The 17,778-nt window shown below is 51.3% G+C and overlaps 1 protein-coding gene across 1 annotated transcript; it reads right to left on the reverse strand.

Moving 5' to 3' along the window:
• Positions 1-15,375: 15,375 nt before the first annotated feature.
• Positions 15,376-16,701, reverse strand: POU3F2 (POU class 3 homeobox 2). Its single transcript, XM_075554012.1, has one exon. It carries the CDS (start codon positions 16,699-16,701, stop codon positions 15,376-15,378), a length of 1,326 nt encoding a protein of 441 aa, XP_075410127.1.
• Positions 16,702-17,778: the final 1,077 nt, after the last annotated feature.

A 17,778-nucleotide genomic window follows, 5' to 3' on the forward strand; every position in this document is an offset into this window, starting at 1 on the left:
CCCCCCCACCCCTCCCACCCCCGCCCCGCCCCGGGCTCCTGCACTGCGCACACGCTCTAACCCGGAGCCAGCGAGTGTGTGCGCTTCTGCCCGATGTGGGGATTGATGGTACTTTTGTAAAATATGTCGGGGTGGGCGTGGAGACGGCTATATCTGGAGGGGAAAAATGCTTGCAAAATTATTCCAGAGGAATTTAGTTCACTTAACAAGTCCGTGCTCCATCTTATCCTGACGATTATTACAGAAAATAGGGTCTTGGGTTCCCGCAGACACACCACCATCCAGTCAATGCTGTCCCTGAGTGACCCCATGTGATCCAGTAGAGCTTCCCCATGGGTTTCCAGGCTGTAAGTCCTGACGGAAGGGAAGCGGACCGTCTGCTGCATCTTCCTCCCTGGGTGCGGCCTGTGGCTTGGACCGTTGTCAGCGCTGGGCATTCAGCCACTGTGCCGCCACATTCCTTCATTTCTCCTGAAAACCCACATCAAGCTGACTCTGTGCAGGCGACTGCAACACAGAGCGATGGCGCAGGACCGAGGAGAACTGCCCCGCCAGGTTTCCCCAGCATCCTAAAACTATTTATTTCTAAAATACATTTTCAGATGAAAAGGCTTTTTGTTTGCTTGCTTGGGTCCCTGCCCACCCCCTTTCCTCGGTGTTACCTAAGGAACTTCCAAGCGGGGAGTTGAGGTACTCGGGTTATCCTGACTTTAAGCGGGAGATGGACAATAGAGCTGCCCCAGAAGGACCACGCTGGGCTTTCAGGAGAGGAGAGCAATGGCGTGGAAGGGAGCTGATGCTCTTTCTTGAAAACCAGGCCACCTGGCTTACTTCCTCATATATTCATGCAAATATTGGCATAAGGGTAGTCTGCCAATCTCGACTCAAAGTTCCTTCCTTGACTCCTAACTGACAGCAATCAGCCTACCCTGCTTATCTCTCAGGGTTAGGGAGTCCTGCAAAAGAGTTTTGTGTTTTGCTTGGGTAATAGTAATTAAATACAAATCGATGTTTTCTCCCCAAATCACACACACACACACATACACACACACACACACACACACACACACACAGAGTTTTGGTTGATTTGATAGGTTCAATAAAGAAAAGTTCATAGATTCGTTTCTTTAACGTGCCTGTTGAAAACAACGCTGGATGAAAAAGTGGGGGAAATGACGTGCTGAGACCCCAGCAGGTCTCCTTCTGGGAAGTTCCTAAAGTCTTCCCGTGCCCTTTTCCTAGGACACGAGGGTTAGGGTGTAGCACATATTAAAATGGCCTCTGATTATGCCTAGGTTCTCTTTTCTAATATTCTTCTTTGAGAGAAAGACAGGCCTTTCTATTCCCACAAAATGCTGTGGCTCAGACACTCACGGGGGCCTTTCTGTCCTGTCCTATGGGGTCAACTCAATGGCAGTGAGTTCGTTTTTGGAATACTCTCTGCAGCCTGGGTTACAGAGAAGCCATTTAGAAAAGGTATGATAGGTACACAATAAAATTTCTCTGAATTGAAGTTGGTTTCACCAGGGTCTGTCTTATAACATCCTGCTGTTCTAGTGGCTTCCTAAAAATCGTGTGTGTGTGTGTGTGAGTGAGTGTGTGTGAGTGTGTGTGTGTGTGTGTGTGAGTGTGTGTGAGTGTGTGTGTGAGTGTGTGTGAGTGTGTGTGAGTGTGTGTGAGTGAGAGCGTGTGTGTGTGAGCGTGTGTGTGTGTGAGTGTGTGTGAGTGTGTGTGTGAGTGTGTGTGAGTGTGTGTGAGCGTGTGTGTGTGTGAGTGTGTGTGAGTGAGTGTGTGAGTGAGTGTGTGTGTGAGTGAGTGTGTGAGTGAGTGTGTGTGTGTGAGTGTGTGTGAGTGAGTGTGAGCGTGTGTGTGAGCGTGTGTGTGTGAGTGTGTGTGAGTGTGAGTGAGTGTGTGTGTGAGTGTGTGTGAGAGTGTGTGAGTGTGTGTGAGTGTGTGTGTGTGAGTGTGTGTGAGTGTGAGTGAGTGTGTGTGAGTGTGAGTGAGTGTGAGTGTGTGTGTGTGAGTGTGTGTGTGAGTGTGTGTGTGTGTGAGTGTGTGTGTGAGTGATAGAGGGAGGGAGAGGGCACATCTAAAACGGAACACATTTCCCACGATTCTCATCGCTCTCTTCATTCCGTCCTCCGCCATCTGGTTTCCACACACGTCACCATAGTGTAAGCGGTCTTTCTGTCCTTCTCGCCCCGGCAGCTATAACCATTTCCTGTCTTTTTTAGACTTCCCTGACCACTTATGCTAAACAAGGAAGCCCACTACTGCTCCCTCCTAACTACCCTCCCTGCCTTTCTCCTCGCCCCTCTCCAACCTACCCGCTACACTGCACCCCCTTCTTGAAGGATAATTTTGCTCACATCACTCCTCAACTCCTATAATGTCGCCTAGTTGCCTTTCAACTCCTATAATGTCGCCTAGTTGCCTCCTCAACTCCTATAATGTCACCTAGTAAACCTTCTTCAAGATCTACCAACTAACTCGATGAACCGGTCAACAGGCCACCAACTCTTGTTCGCCAGTAGATCAAATCTACCACCCACCCTCCTCCTTCTGCTATCTCGCCTCCCAGCTCTGGTGGTGGAGTGGGGTAAAGCACTAAGCTGCCCACCACACGGTCTGTAGATTGAAAACCGCCAGCGGATCATGGAGGTTTTTAAACGAGGAGCCCGGGATAGGCTCCCTATGAGCCAGAATATTTTATCCAGTTTGCGTTATAGCGTGCCAGGCGCCTCCCACTTACCGTGCCCCAGCCACTTGCTTTTCCCTAAAGCATTCTGCTCCCTCGACCCCCTTAAAAGACGGCTGGCCAAAGGACTTTACCTCCTAGCTTTGGGTCCGTCCATTTGGAAATGTGTGTGCTCATGTGCTTATATTGCCAATCCCAGACATTCTGGCTCAGACACCCCCAACCCCAGCCCTCCCACCCCCCACCCCGCAGTGGGCTGTCCTTCAGGCTAGTGGCTGGGCCTTTCCTACAACCTGGTACAGGTGCATCTCCTGTGAAATCCAGGTTCCTGCTGGACTTCCACGCACACAGGATGTCTGGGTTCCTGCCTCCACTTCCCTTGCCTTCTGGGTGGCCCCCTGCAGTCTTGGCTCCCCGTCTTCTGCCCAGTCCCTGGGACAGGGCAACCTTTGGGGACCTCTAGATCTTCGGAAGAAACCTTTTCTGGGCCATGGAGCCATCGGAGTGCGAGCTGGGGCCGTGGTGGCAGGGGCCCGCTTGCCACTGACCACTTTCCAGAGAGGCCACTTCATCCACTTGGCGAGGGGTGGGGTGGGGGGACTAGGGCCCCCAGCTAGTGGTCCGGTTCACCTCCCCAATTCCTTGCCCACTTCTGGGTGAGCGCCATGGACACTCGGGGCTTCGGAAGGGACTGCACCGCTCTCAGCCCCGTCTCCACCCTCCCCCCCCCATCCCCATCCCCAATCTTCAGACCTAAAAACCCTGAGAATACCATCCGGCACCCAAGCAAAGAGAGGGACTGACCCTATCTGCCAGAGTTACAGGGACCCTGGGGCGGAGAATGGAGCCTCTGGAAGGGACCATGCTGAGATGGGACCCCAGAGTGGCTCCAAGGGCGCTTCCGCCACAACGCCCCTCCTGGCGACGCCGGGTGTCCGGAGGAGCTAACCATCCTATGCCCAAGCCAGCCCAGCAACTTGACAGGCGCTTGACCTCCTGAGCGCGCCCCAGGTGGGAGCCTGTGGGGATTCAGGTAAGATGCTGGGGGGCGGGGAGAGGTACTACTGGCGTTGGTAGTTGCGGCTGCTGTTTATTTTAAGTGCTTGTGGTGGGTTTTAAGTGTATGATCCCAGCAATCTCTACGCGACTAAAGCAAACTGCTTTGCATGACTCCCAGAGGAGGACGCTGCCAACCTGGAGGTCCCAAGATATTAAAGAAGTGGAGTGGTTTGCGGCCCTATTGGCCTAGCCCTCACATCGCCTCGGGAACTTCCATCTCTCCACCTTATAATGTGTGGCGCTGGTGTCCCCAGTGATCTTTTCAGCTACAAGCCAGGGCCTGGACAACCTAAACCCAGGAATCTCGACAGTGGTGGTCCCGAAAGCTTCAGATCAATGCAGTTGAGATTTCTGTCCTCGCACGTCTCTTTGTCCACAGTGATGGACAGATGTCCTCCACTAGACTTGGCGACAACAGCATTTCACACTTGACTAGAACTTTGGATAGTGCCTTAGGGCCCATTACAGGCAGTCTTGTCAGGAGCCCCAGATGGGAACAACTCCTGTTTGACCTTTAATGTTTTGTAAATTTGCCACTTTGAAGTATTTGAACCAATCTCTACTCACAACAAAGTCTTCATCACGGTCACCTTCATCTGTAGCCCGGGCAGCTGTTAAGGCTAAATAAGAACCGTATGCACCTGCTCTGGCTTACCTACGCATCCTTAAAGACCCAGTTAGGAAAGGATCTTGTTTGTAACCTGGGGACTGTCGTTCATTTGAGCCATACTTAATCCTGTTGGAAAGATACATGAGTAGTATTATCTCCATTCTGCACACGAAGAAAGGGAGGGAGAGAGAGATTTGGAGATGTCAAATAACTTATCCCAGATTGCTTGCTAGGGAGTGCCCAGCTGGTATACAAACGCAGGTGTTCTGAGGTCAGGCCTGTCTAAGAGCTGTATCTAAGGTGTGGCAGGCATGGTGCCATGCCCTGGGCATCACATGAAAGGGGTGGGGATGCCAAGGAGCACTTTCTATTAGCAGTTTCCTTCTCAGCTGTGAGAGTTCACTCAGCAATGTAAAACTACTGGTGATAGGCCTATTTCCCAGGGATAAGCCTCCGGTTCTGATGGGCAAGCCCCTCACTGGGTCCAGTATTTCGGCTGGCTGCTGCCTCTTCTCCTCCTTCCCTCTCTTGCCCCACCTTGGTGTATCAGTAGCATGAAGGCCAAGGGCAGAAATCACCACTCGTAGTGCAAATGGCCCAGGGTGCTGGAGAAGGAATTCACTGAACAAAGTAGAATCAGTCCTTTGGGTTGGAGGGTTTTTTGTTTGTTGGGGATGGGGGTGAAGGGAAGTCCCTGTTTCAGAGAAGTTGTCTATGAGAGGATGTCTATTTGAAAAATCACGTTTGAGCTACCAAATTAAAAAAAACAACAACCCGACATCAAAGGAAGTCACAGGTGACATCTGACCTGGGCAATAAAAGAATTCACTTGGTTCTCTTTTTCCTACAAAGCATCTCACCTGTTGTGCACCATTGCTTCTAACCTGGGGTTCTAATCTGGATACCCTTTGGAAGCCAGGACTTTTCTGAAGATGGAAGTCTTGCCGGCTACAGTCTCAAGGTGTCTCAGTCTCAGGGCTGGGGGGAGGGGGCTTTCTACCTCTGGGAACTTTCTGGAGAAACTTTTAGATCCCCATTCAGGAACTACGTGGGACTGGGTGTTGAGAACATTTTGTGTGAGTCATACACAGAGTCACCTTCATACGTGTTTGGCTGGGAGCATTGGCAGGAAAGAATACAGAGCGAAGAGGGAGAGAAAGGGGGAGGATTCTTTGGAAAACAAAATATTTGAATGGATTAGGTAGTAAAATCGAAACGTAGTTTCGAGTCGATGCCACTGTGGGGCGCCAAAGTTCTATTCGGTTAAGGCTAAGACCGACGGGTGCTGGGGACAGAAGTCCCAGAGAACAGATGCACAGGAAGGGGGGTGGGGGTGAGAGTGAGGAAGGAGGGAAGGGAAAGGAGAGGAGGGGGGCTGGGTGTCCTTTATTTTCCAGTTAAACTCGCTTAGAAGACTTCGTTACATAACAAGTGTCTGTTCCCTACGCGGGGAAAGAAGTCTTAGTTGGAGGGAAAGAAAGGACAGTGTGAGTGTGTGTGTGTGTGTGTGTGTGTGAGAGAGAGAGAGAGAGAGAGAGAGAGAGAGAGAGAGAGAGAGAGAGAGAGAGAGAGAGAGAGAGAGAGAGAGAGAGAGAGAGAGAGAGAGAGAGAGAGAGAGAGAGAGAGAGAGAGAGAAAGTCTAGGACAACTGAGATGATCTCGTTTCAGAAATTCTGGAGCTTGGACCAAACCAAGACCACAATCTCTTTTAAAAAGGGGGTACAAGGAGGGAGAGAGACGTGATCTGGTTCTTCTCTCCCGCCCCCCCGCCCCCTCCCTCCCAGGGGCCCCTGCCCGCGAAAGCCCCGCTCTTTCTCCTCCTGGGCGCCGCTGGGTTGCCACCTCCATCTGCATCCCCTGGGGACTCCGCAGGGATAAAGGAGCGCCTGGATGCTCAACCGTCAGCTGCCGGGAGGCGCAGATTCATTCCGACGCGGGTGCCGGCTTCGGGCGGGGGTGGCGGGGCGGGGGGCGGCGGCCGCGCGGAGCCGAAGAGGCTGAGCGCCCGGCCCTGCCAGCATTTATTACATCCCAGCCACCAGCAAAGGTTAGCGACGCGCATTTAGACGCCTGGTAATCCGAGTTTAAATATTAAAAGTAAGAGCAGACCCGGCCGAGTATTTACCTAGAGCGAGCAGCTTTCCCTGGGCGCGGGGAGCGGCGCACCGAGGAGGGCCGGCTCCCAGGCCTGCGGCTCGGGCGCTGCCCTTCAGTGGCGTCGTCGGCGACCTGGACCCACCGTCCGTCCGCGCTTCCCGGTGGAGGGGGAGGGCCGCGGGCCCCCATCTTTTCCCGAGTCGATTGGAGTCAGTGGGACTCGGTCCAAGCGTCCTGTTTCGTCATATTCTTCCACTTAAAAACCTCCCGGACTAACACAAAAGGTTGCGGAAAGTACGTGGGATCAATAACAAAGATTGTTATTTAGATAACGAATTAATCTCCCTGTTATAATACTTTTTATAGTGAACTTTGCACCCCTTCCATGAGAAAAAGGAATTTAAAGGGAAAAAGTCTCAAACGGGATTAAGGTTTTAATTACAATTCCCTATCGAAATAGTATGTTTGATGAGCTGATCTTATCAATTAATAGTAACATTAAAGCTCGAGAAACAGATTCAGGGGAAATATGCTTAAGGGCGTCTTTTAAAAGTAATCGCACCCGGGGCCCTCTGGGGCAGCAGGCCAGCGACGCCGCGTCGGAGCAGGGGTGGCGTTCTGGTCCGCGCGGCCTTGGCCTAGAGGGGCGCGCATCTGGGGCGCAGGCGGGGGTGGGCGTGGGTGGCCGCGGCGCCCGGGCGCGGGAGATGCGGCCCCGCGGGCGGCAGGAGGAAAATGCCGAATGACAGCTGCCTCTCCCAATCAAAGTTGGGGCCCCACCAGGGCCGCGCCGTTCCCTGCGTATGGGTCAGCGGTACCTTCCAGGGGCAAAGAAAGTGATTTGAACATGCACCAACAGTTTTCCATAAAATACGAGTTAAAAGAAGTAATAGAACTAATCACTGTCTCCTCAAATCAAGTAGAAAACATTTCAATGCACTAATTAGAGTAATTAGAATAATAAGCCTCTGCCTATATGTGGTAAGACAATGTGTACAAACAACTTTATTTAATGTATACTGGTAATCAGCGATGCGTGCCTGCTTGAATGCTTAGCGCAATAAAACTACCCTCCGTCCGCCCAAACAATCAAATACAAATTAGTTTAATGATTGTGCCTGCTGAATGTCTTAGAAATCCACAGGCAGAAGCGAGTACATAGAAGCATCCTTGTTTGCGGGCGTCTCAGCCCCGGCTGGCCGCGGGGCCCCGGAGTGGCCGCAGGCGGACCAGGCGCGCCCGGCGGACCGCAGGCCGGAGGCCGCACCCGGCCGAAGCCTCGGCGTCGTCGTCGGCACCCCTGCTCCGCCAGTTCTCCGCCGGCTGCACCAGGCCCAGCACCCCAGATCCCTGCCCCCTGGGAACCCGAAGGCCGCGCGAGCCTCGCAGCGCCCCTGCGGCGGGCTTTGAGTGCAGTGGGATTGCCCCCCAATGCGGGCCCGGCCTCTCCGCAGCTGCCCAGCGGGCGAGGCGGCGCGCGGGCGTCCTGGGCTCGGCCACGGCCCCTCCCTGATGGTGGCCCTCAGCCCTGGCTGGGGGTGCTGGGGTCCCCAGAGGGCCTCCGAGGCCCCGGAGCTGACTTTTCTCCCGAGTGGACGGAGTTAGGCCCAGCGGGGAGAGGTGGATTTCTGGAGGGTTAGCGGTTCCTTTCCGCGGCGGCGCTGCAGCGTCTGAACAGTATGCTCCTCTCCGTCCGCGGGCGGCAGGGCCCAAACGGTCCAAACGCTGGAAGTTTCGGGACTGGGGACCGGAGGGCGGGCGCTTCAAAGCACCGCGGGCTACCTCTCTGTCCACCCTCACTACCCGCCCCCGCCCCGCCCCCTTCAAAAAGCAGGAGAGCTGCCCACGCCTCGCACGCCCTCCCGCCGCCCGCAGCTTCCTTTAATCGCCCGTTGGCCTGCCTTGGCCTCCCCGGCGTCCAGCTCTCCGGCCGAGTTTCCTCTGCGGGAGCCCGATTGAGTGGAATCAAACCGAGAGCCACCCGGGCAGGAAGCTTAAAGAGATTCCTGTGCCCCAGGGCCTGCCGCCCCAGCCGGGCACCCGGCGGGGAGAACCCACCACCCACCATTCTACTTCCCCTTTCTCCTAGGGCTAACACCCAGAGCATAGGCCCTTCACTTCCTCGCCTTAACCTTTAGCCTCAACCCCGAGGGTATCCCCCAGTCCTCCAAGCCAGTGTTCGACAGACCTCCCCCACCATTGACCCATACACGTGGGTCTGTCTCCTTGGAGGGAAACAGAGGTGGGGCGTCCGCCAGGTTCGGGCTGTCTACATTTCCTCGCAGGTCCGGGTGGCCCATCCCGGAGCCCCGTCCCTGATTTCAAGGCCAGCAGCAGGGCAGTTTGCAGCGTCCTAACCGAGGCCGGCTAGACGGCTGCTCTCACTCCTGTCCCCTCCCGGCTGGCAGCCCCCCTTCCAAGGCCTGGGCTCGGGATTGTGCAGCAGAGGCCAGGCCTGGCTGCCTCCTGTGTCTGAGTGCCCAGCCAGTGGCCGGCCTGCCGGCCAGCAGCTCCCACTCAAAGGCCCGACACAACTTTTGCAGGGGTATTTTGTTAAGGGTAACAACAACAAAGTTACTGGTGTCAAATAAGTCTCTTCAAAACCACGTGCCCTGAAACAGAAGCGGTCACATACAAATCTCTACAGAAAGAATTTAGTGCGGGGTCACCACGTCTCCCAGCTCTCTCCCCTTGGATTTGCCCAGACCTTAAAGCCCAGTGATTTACTTGTAGGGCTTATTTGTAGCACAAACCTACAAGCAAGTTTTCTTTTTTCCCACTCCTTTGCCAAACTCTCTGGCCACATTTTTTTTGTTGCTCTATGGCATTGTTGTTGTTGTTTTTAAGTAACAAACTCAGAGGAAACACTGGGGAGAGAAAAAAACGTAGGGCCTCCAAACCAAGAAGGACCAGAATTCAACTTTACTCCACAGTGAGGTTCCCTATGGCCTTTCTTAGGCACACCCACTGGAATTAAACATCGCCAGGATTCAGAGATCCCCTCCACCTTGCTCCTAAGGCAATGATTCTCAACTTGTGGGGGTCAAAAGTCCCTTTCACAAGGCGGGTGTCTCCCGAGATTCATAACAGTAGCAAAATTACAGCAATGAAGTAGCAATGAAAATAATTTTCTGGTTGGGGGGTCACCACAACATGAGGAACTGTATGAAAGGGTCCAGGCATTAGGAAGGGGTCCTAATGCTCCTCTGTTGTCCTAAAGTCAGCGACAAGTACATCTTTGAGAGGCATCTAGTCTAGATGGCAGTTTCTCATCCTGGGACAGGGCTGCTCCAGCGCCCTGAGATCTTTGTGCACAAACCGCAGATGGAAGATTTTTTTGGTTTTGTTCTGTTCTTATTTTTCTTTTCAAGTCTTGAACAAAGAGTTATAAAAACTCCCAGAGTGGTGGGACTGAACTTTAAGGTAGAGATGCACTTTTACTGGTATATTCAATACCATATGAGAGAGAGAGAAATAAATAGCTAAACATCGTGATGTCACAGACAGCCAGAATATTAGGAACAAAAAGAAAAAAGGTAGGCCAGTATGGTTGTGATGGGATATGATACTGTTTCCAAAACCTCTTAACAGCTAAGCCAAGCAGAGTTGTTATTAGGGGAAAGAGAGAATACTTCATGATAAGGTTAATTAACTTTTTTAAGGGAGGGAGAAAATGGCCTAGCTTTCCAGTAAACACCAGAACAATGTTAAAAACAGCCTGATAGTTTCTTTAGTTCCATAAACAAATGAAACCTTAAAGCAAACTAAAGGGTCATTTTCTGCACATCTCTTAATGGTCCACCTCTACCTACGCATGTTGAAGTAACATTGACCAGAATTCTGCCAATGAACTGAAGTTGATTCTATGATTTGCTAGCTGGGAGGCAGGCTCCCATTCCCTGTCCTGGAAAAAGTGCTAGGACTAGGTAGAAGGAGCCCTGCTTCTCCCCTACCACTCCCCTCCTGTAAACAACTGTGCTTCATGAAAAAGTTAACTTTTTTGAACAGGGAAGATATTTATTCATATGTAAAACTTAAACTGTACATCCCACTAAGCCATATTGTCAAGATTCATGGTTCTCCACAGTACCCTAAAATGCATCTTCCTTCATTCTCAGTCAGTACTGTTCCCTAGCCCAATTCGCAAGCAAACTCAAAGAAACACTTTTACCTTTGACTTTCACTACACCATCCTTTGTTTTCTTTTTCTGTATAAGATTCATTCTTTGTCAGTCTTTAACAGAATTATGTAAGAATCCAACAGCATCACTATAGATACAGAGTTCTATGAATTGATTAAAAAGTCAACAGAAAATTCACTAAGACACCACCAGTGATTAAAACAAAAAACAGATCATTTCTTTCACCCATCTCCCCAATATTACCCAAGCTGCTTTTGTGGTCAGACCAATGAAAGGCATATGAACACCCCAACTTGAATACCCATCTACCCAAATGTCATTCACCTTCTCCCCAAAGTTGCTGTTGAATTCCCCCCACCCCCATGCCTATGTTACTTTGGGAGAAACCAAAAGAAAGAAAGATGAGTGCCTTGATCTATGATCTATGATCTATCGGGACCTCTTGCCAGAAAATTTGCCAGCCAGTGTCCAACCACCTCTAGCAGGATCAGGACGGGAAGGAGAAGAGGAGAGGGCTTTTGTCGATGTCATCTGAAATATAAAGGAGGTTATTTGGTGTTTTAAAAGCAAAGTGCCAGCTATGATATTATTTGTGACCAGCCTTCCCTGAACTCTTTCCCAAATGACCATTTGCCTCCCCCCTTACATTATAAACTTAAAAAGTGACACATTTTGAGGAAACAGGACCTCTTGCTGGGTGGCCATGTTCTGCACTTTCCTCTTTAAGGGAAGGAAGAGTTTCTTTGCATTGTGCCTACCCAATGTCTCAGGTACGACTGCCCCACATATCTCTCCCAGTGGCAGTGATAGTGTGACACCTTGGGGTGTAACACATTCCCCCAAACTGGTGTCAAAACTGCCTGAGTAGTCCTATGATCTGAAAGACAAATATGGGTCAAAACCAGTTTGTGTCCTGTTCACAAGAGAGCATTTTCCATCGTAGTTCCTGTGGCCCACAGCAAAACCCGCCTGCTCAGGGTCCACTCCAATGCCCTGCAGAGGGCAGATGCTGCTTGTTTTCTGCCTACAATGGAGGAGGATATTGACCCAGAACTCAAATCTATACCCAGCTTAAACATTTTCCCCATCAGCATGTCTGCGGTCACAAAACACTTCTTCTTTCTGTCACTTCTCGTCCAGACTATTGATAAGATCATTTGGCTGCATCTGTTTGGGACCCGTGTAATATTGACTAGGAGTTAGAAAAGATCATCAGATGTAATAAGCCTAGAAACCACCTCTCAAGATGGACATTTATACTTATTAAACCAATGTTCCAAGGAAGACTTTACACCAGCAGACTTGCAAACTCACCCAACGCTTCTTGGCTTTCTCACTAACCTTAAACTTGATTTTGGTCCGTGTAATGACCTAGCTAAGACTTCCTGGAACAACCTGCTATTAGCACCATGGACTTGGGTCTCTTCCATTTGTTCCTTAAAAAAATGTTTCCTCCTTGTTTTAGAGTCTGTTTGAGAAACAGATACGATTATATAAACCATGGCTTCATCATACAGAGAACTTATTTGTGGTCATTTGGTAAATGCACATACGGATTGTACGTTGCCAGCGTTATTCTTTTGCTGAAAGGTATTTGTTCATTATTAGGAGAAGAATCCCTTGAGCTAAGCCTTGTCTTTCTCTATTTTGTGAGGACTTAGAGGTACAGATCAGAGTCCACCTTGTTCCATGGACGCTCTGGGGGAAGGAGGGGAGACATATTTGGATAAAGTTAAGCTAACCTGGAAAGAGCAGGCAGGGATATTTGCATGTATTTAAAGGGGACAAACATCCCTTTGTGGGACCAGGAAATGGCAAGCAAACTGAAGCTCAAACCCAAGGACCAGGAATGCTTCAGGCATCCAGACTGAATGGCTTGGGGCTGACAGTTTTTGCAAAGAAAAGTGAATCAGGAAAGTGGTATCCATTAAAAAAAAAAAAGCCTCTGACATTTATAAACATGAAACCTGGCAGTATATGCATAAAATTTATTCCAAAACTTCATGAAGTATAAAGGAAGGAAGTGTTTTACACATAACTCAACTCAGTATAAGATCTAGGGTTTTTTTTTCTCCCCTTTAAAATTTGGCACTATCTTTAAAAATAAAATAAAGATATTTCAATAATTAGAACAAACTATGAAGGTATTGTGCATTTCTGTTTTATGTAGATAATAAAATATTACTTTAACATAAATATATAAGGATCTCTGCGTTTTTATTTTTCCCCACAAGCACAACCAAATATACCAAAACAAAGTATTTTTTAAAGAGACTGAACAAAAAAATTTACATCCCAAATAGCTTTTGCTCACTTACTTATGTAAAGCTACAGAAAAAACAGTTTCCAGAACCTTTTTGCTTTAAAAGAAATAAATATACATTCGGGCAGGCCACTTAAAAATGATATGAAAATATTTCCCTGGGTAGCATTAAAAAAAAAGAGAGAAAATAAAAAATAGACAAAGAAACATTTAAACTATTTCTGCATTTCAAAAGACAGATTTTAAACATATATACAGAGTGGTAAGGTTCAGTGGTAACTTTCACCTAGTAAATCTATGAGAGTTAGAGGAGCTACAGACATGTCCCCAAACTCCAGCATCTGACCTTACCCACTTGGTCCTAAGTATCTGAAAATTCATTTCCTTCCTTTACCATTGGCTATTTGCCCTGCTCTGGATTTCTTCTAAGGGCTACTTCCCCACATCTAGGGGAACAAACCACATGATGCACCCTAAGCAGCTTTGTGCCCATATCCTTGCTTGACATTCTTTGGGGGGGAGAGTGGGAGATGAAATAAAGGCAAATAAATATGCCCAGTATAAGTCACCATTTATCTTGCAAAAACTTTGTAAAGGGAACAATCACAGGTGTTTGAAAAGACGATATAAAGCATATTTACTAAAATCTTAACTACTGAGTGCAATGCTAATCGGACACTGGTCCATAATTGTACGGGAGGTAAGGAGAATGTAATTTTTCTTAAATAAAACTTTATCTAGTACCTAACCAGAAAGAAAGCCCCAAACTCTAAAGTTGAATAAAATGTGTTTTCCCTTTGAGTGCCCTTTTGTGCTGATTACTGAAATTTTAAAAAACTGGTCACAGTTTCAAGGTATTTTTTTTCAATAGCTATTAAATTATTTTCCTCTGGATTCCCAAGAAGAATCTTTTCTTTTAGAAGTTAAGCATTTTCTATCAAGACAAATTACCCCCCCCCCAAAAAAAGTATTAAAAAGTGTTAAAACTATTAATGGGAAAAAGAGAAAGATGGGAAAATGGCCATGTCCTTCCACTTCATTTAAGTCCCCTGGTGAAAAAAGGGGTAGGGGTAAAGCTGTCTGAGTCAAACTGGTATTTTCTGCAATGAATTATAGGAGAAGGGGTTGAGGGCCCCTAAATATTAGTTGGAAAACAAATGAGCTAGTGAAGACATAAGGGCTCTACCAAGGAGTGGAAGAGATATTCAGTGTAGCTGTCCTATTTGAGTACTTGTGTGCCCAGAAACACAATCTCTGCATACACCTTGGGTGTTTCTGCATGTCAAAGAAGAAAAGAAACAACTATTAGAGGAACAAAGTTAAACTGCTTCTGTCAGCACAAATAATTCTTCATAATTAAGTTATTAAAACGGAATGCAGAGAACTATACAGGGGTGTCTGAAGCTATATATTTCCCTAGTTCTTTTCAAAGTGCCACTTTCTCTCGCTTGGACAACTCTGGAAATCTATTTTACTTCCATAGCTCTGCTGAGCTCGTTCACAATGGGCCCGCCTAATAAAATGAAACAGTCCTTCACTATCCATTTTGTCTCAACCCCTCCAAGCCCTCCCCCCAAAAACACTGCCTGAAAATGAAGTTTACTTTGTGTCCGATAACAAACAACGCCCGGCTCATTTTCATATTCCAGACTGGACTCTGGCCTCACACAAAGCGGGTAGACATGCACATTTCTTGAAAGCAGAAAGTTATTTATTTTGCATGAAGCCAATCGTTTTGTTCTTTTGTGTTGTGATTTTTTGCTTTGGTAAAAGGAGCAAAGAAATGGTTACACCAGTGTACAGGGGAAGGGGGATTCTGAAGGCGACCAAAGTTGGTCAACAGTAAGAAGAAGGGACAGGAGGCGCAGGCAGTGACCAAGAGCTGGCCCCAATCTGTCCGAGGCATCCAACAACAAAAGTCATTTCAAAATTAAACTGTAGGGAGAAGGGGGGGGGGAGTCCGTGAATGAGTACATGTAAACTTCGATTTTCTTGCAGTGCAAATTTATGTAGTTAAATTTTGCCTGCATCAGCCTGTGCATTTTCCCTCTTTCCTGATGGGGATCCGCATTGAATAAACACGGCAGCGGGTGCCAACTGGAGCCTGGGGAAGCTGCGTTTTGTGTTTATTAAGGTTTGGTGGATATCCCCCCTCCCCTTCTTTTTGGTCATTTGTTTAGTTTGGCCAGGTATTCCTCTCAGCTTGCCAGCTAACTAACTAACACCCGCTCTCTTGTCACTCCGTGAGACACTCCGCTCCTTCGACCGGACACTCGCCTGTAAAGGTCAATACCGATTACACCTGCTACCGCTGAAAGCATAGTCCAGTGCCTTAGTTGCTCTCCTATTTTTCCTTATTTTTTTTCTTTTTAAGGGACGGGGAAATAATAATTAAAAATAAAAGAACACTCAGAAGTTAGAGAGGGAACAAGGGGGCCCAGAAGGGGCCTTGGGCAGGAGGGGAGCGGAGGGGAGCCCGCGCTTTGCCCCTCCCCCACGCTGGAGTTCACTGGACGGGCGTCTGCACCCCGTGGTGTGGTGGCGTGTCCCTACTCCCCCCGTACACATCCTCGGCGCCCGGCAGAGTCCCTCCGGGAGGGGTCATCCTTTTCTCTTTCTGTCTCCTGTTACAAAACCAAACTCTCACCACCTCCTTCTCCAGCTGTAAGCTGTCCGCCAGGGAGGTGATCTCCTGGGCCGAGGGCTTGGGGCATTTGAGGAAATGGCTCTCCAGAGCCCCCTTGACGCTCACCTCGATGGAGGTCCGCTTTTTCCGCTTGCGCCCCTGCGCTGCGATCTTGTCTATGCTCGTGGGGCTGCCGGAGGACGAGTCCGCTTCCTCCAACCACTTGTTCAACAAAGGCTTCAGCTTGCACATGTTCTTGAAGCTCAGCTGCAGGGCCTCGAACCTGCAGATGGTGGTCTGCGAGAACACGTTGCCGTACAGGGTGCCCAGCGCCAGGCCCACGTCCGCTTGGGTAAATCCCAGTTTGATCCGGCGCTGCTTGAACTGCTTGGCAAACTGCTCCAGGTCGTCCGAGGTCGGCGTGTCCTCGTCCGAGTGCGGGTCGTGGTGCGCGCCCGGGTGGCCAGGCGGGCCCTGCGGGGGAGGCGGCGGCGGCGGCTGCTGGTGAGGGTGCGAGTGCGGGTGCGGGTGATGGTCGGCGTGGTGTGGCTCGTCGTGCGCGTCCCGCAGGCCGTGGTGGTGCAGCCCCGCCGGCTGCCCGCCGGCGCCCAGCATGCCGTTCACCGTGAAGCTGGGCTGCGAGTAGAGCAAGCCGCCGTTGGACGCGCCCATGGAGGGCGGGAGGTGCGCCGCGGCCGCCGCGCTCCGCCAGGCCCCCGGCCCCGGGTGGTGGTTGGCGGCATGGTGCACCAGATGCGGCGGCCGCTGCTGCTGCTGCTGCTGTTGCTGCTGCTGCTGCTGCTGTTGCTGCTGCTGCTGCTGGTGCTGCTGCTGCAGGGCGCCTGGCCCGTGCAGCTCGTCGCCGCGGCCGCCTTGCTGCACGACCACCGAGGGCTTGATGTCCGGCTGGCCCAGGGGGCTGGTGGACCACGGGGAGCCGTCGCCACCGCCCCCGCCCCCGCCGCCGCCCCCGCCGCCGCCGCCACCGCCCCCGCCGCCGCCACCGTGGGACAGCGCGGTGATCCACTGGTGAGCGTGGCTGAGCGGGTGCCCGTTGCTCTGCAGCGCGCCGTAGTCGCCCTGCACCAGGCTCTGTGCCTCGCGGTAACCCCCTGCTCCCTGCTGCATGCCTCCCGGCGGCTCGGCGTGCACGATGGAGGCGCTGGAGGTGAGCAGGCTGTAGTGGTTAGACGCTGCGGTCGCCATGACTCTCGGAGCCGGACTGAGCGCGCCGGTTAAAGGAGCCGCGCATTTGACAGTTACTTTTTCGCCTCGGGCTCTCCCTCTCCTCGCACGCTCTCTTTCTTTCTCGGCGCGCTCTCTCTCTCCCCAGCGGGCAGCTCCGACGCCTTCTGTTGCTGCTCCTGCTATTGCTGCCGCCGCCGCCTCCCGCCGCCCGCCGCCGCTCTCTTTCTCCTCCTCTCCCTCCTGCTCGCTCGCGCTCACTCTGTGACTCGCTCCGCGCTCCCCCCTCTCCCTGCTCTCTCCAGCTCTCTCCCGCTCTCTTGGCAGCTCTGGCTCACAGCGGCACGCGCCTGGGCCCCGCCCCCTCCGCCCCCTCCCATTGGCTCTGCGCCCTTTGATTTACGTGGATACCGCTAGCAACCTCCCAGGCCGGCGCCACTGATTGGTGCAGAGCTGCCTCCTCCCTCTCCCCTCTGGGCAGTGAGTGCTCCTAGGCCCCCTCGCGGTCCCCCTCGCCTCCTGATTCAGATTCTCTGTGTCCTCACAGCCCCCCCTGCCCCCCTCCCCGGGCCACCTCCGCCCATCTCTGGTGGGTCCCGCCCCCCATCTGTCTCTCAAGCTGAGGAGCCAGGCAGGGGGCGGCCCCAGAGCTCTTATCGACCACAGCCACTTGGAGGATTTGGAAGGGGGTGTTGTCCACCTTCTCCATCCCACAGGGCGTGTAGGGGCGCTGGGAGGGGGCGGTGAGAGGGGGCCCGAGAAAAGCTGGAGCACACCAAGCCAGCAGGAGTCCTTGCCTCTGGACACACACACACACACACACACACACACGTCTCAAACCTAGAGCAAGGAGCAAGGCTGGTCCCTGGTTGTAGCCTTCTTTCTCCTACGATTAGAATTCCACTGCCCAGGTTCCTCCTGCTCCGAGGCGTGCGGACTCTTGCCCGAGTAGTGTCTGTCCCTCCCCACCCCTGTAGCCTAATTTTCTTCCAGCTCCTCAGCCAAAGAACCCCGCAGGAGGCAGGTGCCAAGGCTAGTGGGTAGTTCCGGTTAAGGACGCGGAGTTCCCCCGCTCAGACGGCGCATTGGTCTGGACTT

This window comes from Tenrec ecaudatus, chromosome 7, assembly GCF_050624435.1.
Source record: "Tenrec ecaudatus isolate mTenEca1 chromosome 7, mTenEca1.hap1, whole genome shotgun sequence".
Taxonomy (NCBI): domain Eukaryota; kingdom Metazoa; phylum Chordata; class Mammalia; order Afrosoricida; family Tenrecidae; genus Tenrec; species Tenrec ecaudatus.

What these genes read in the sequence shown, in the direction of transcription:
- POU3F2 (XM_075554012.1), bottom strand. Translation starts at nt 16,701, where the DNA reads ATGGCGACCGCAGCGTCTAACCACTACAGCCTGCTCACCTCCAGCGCC.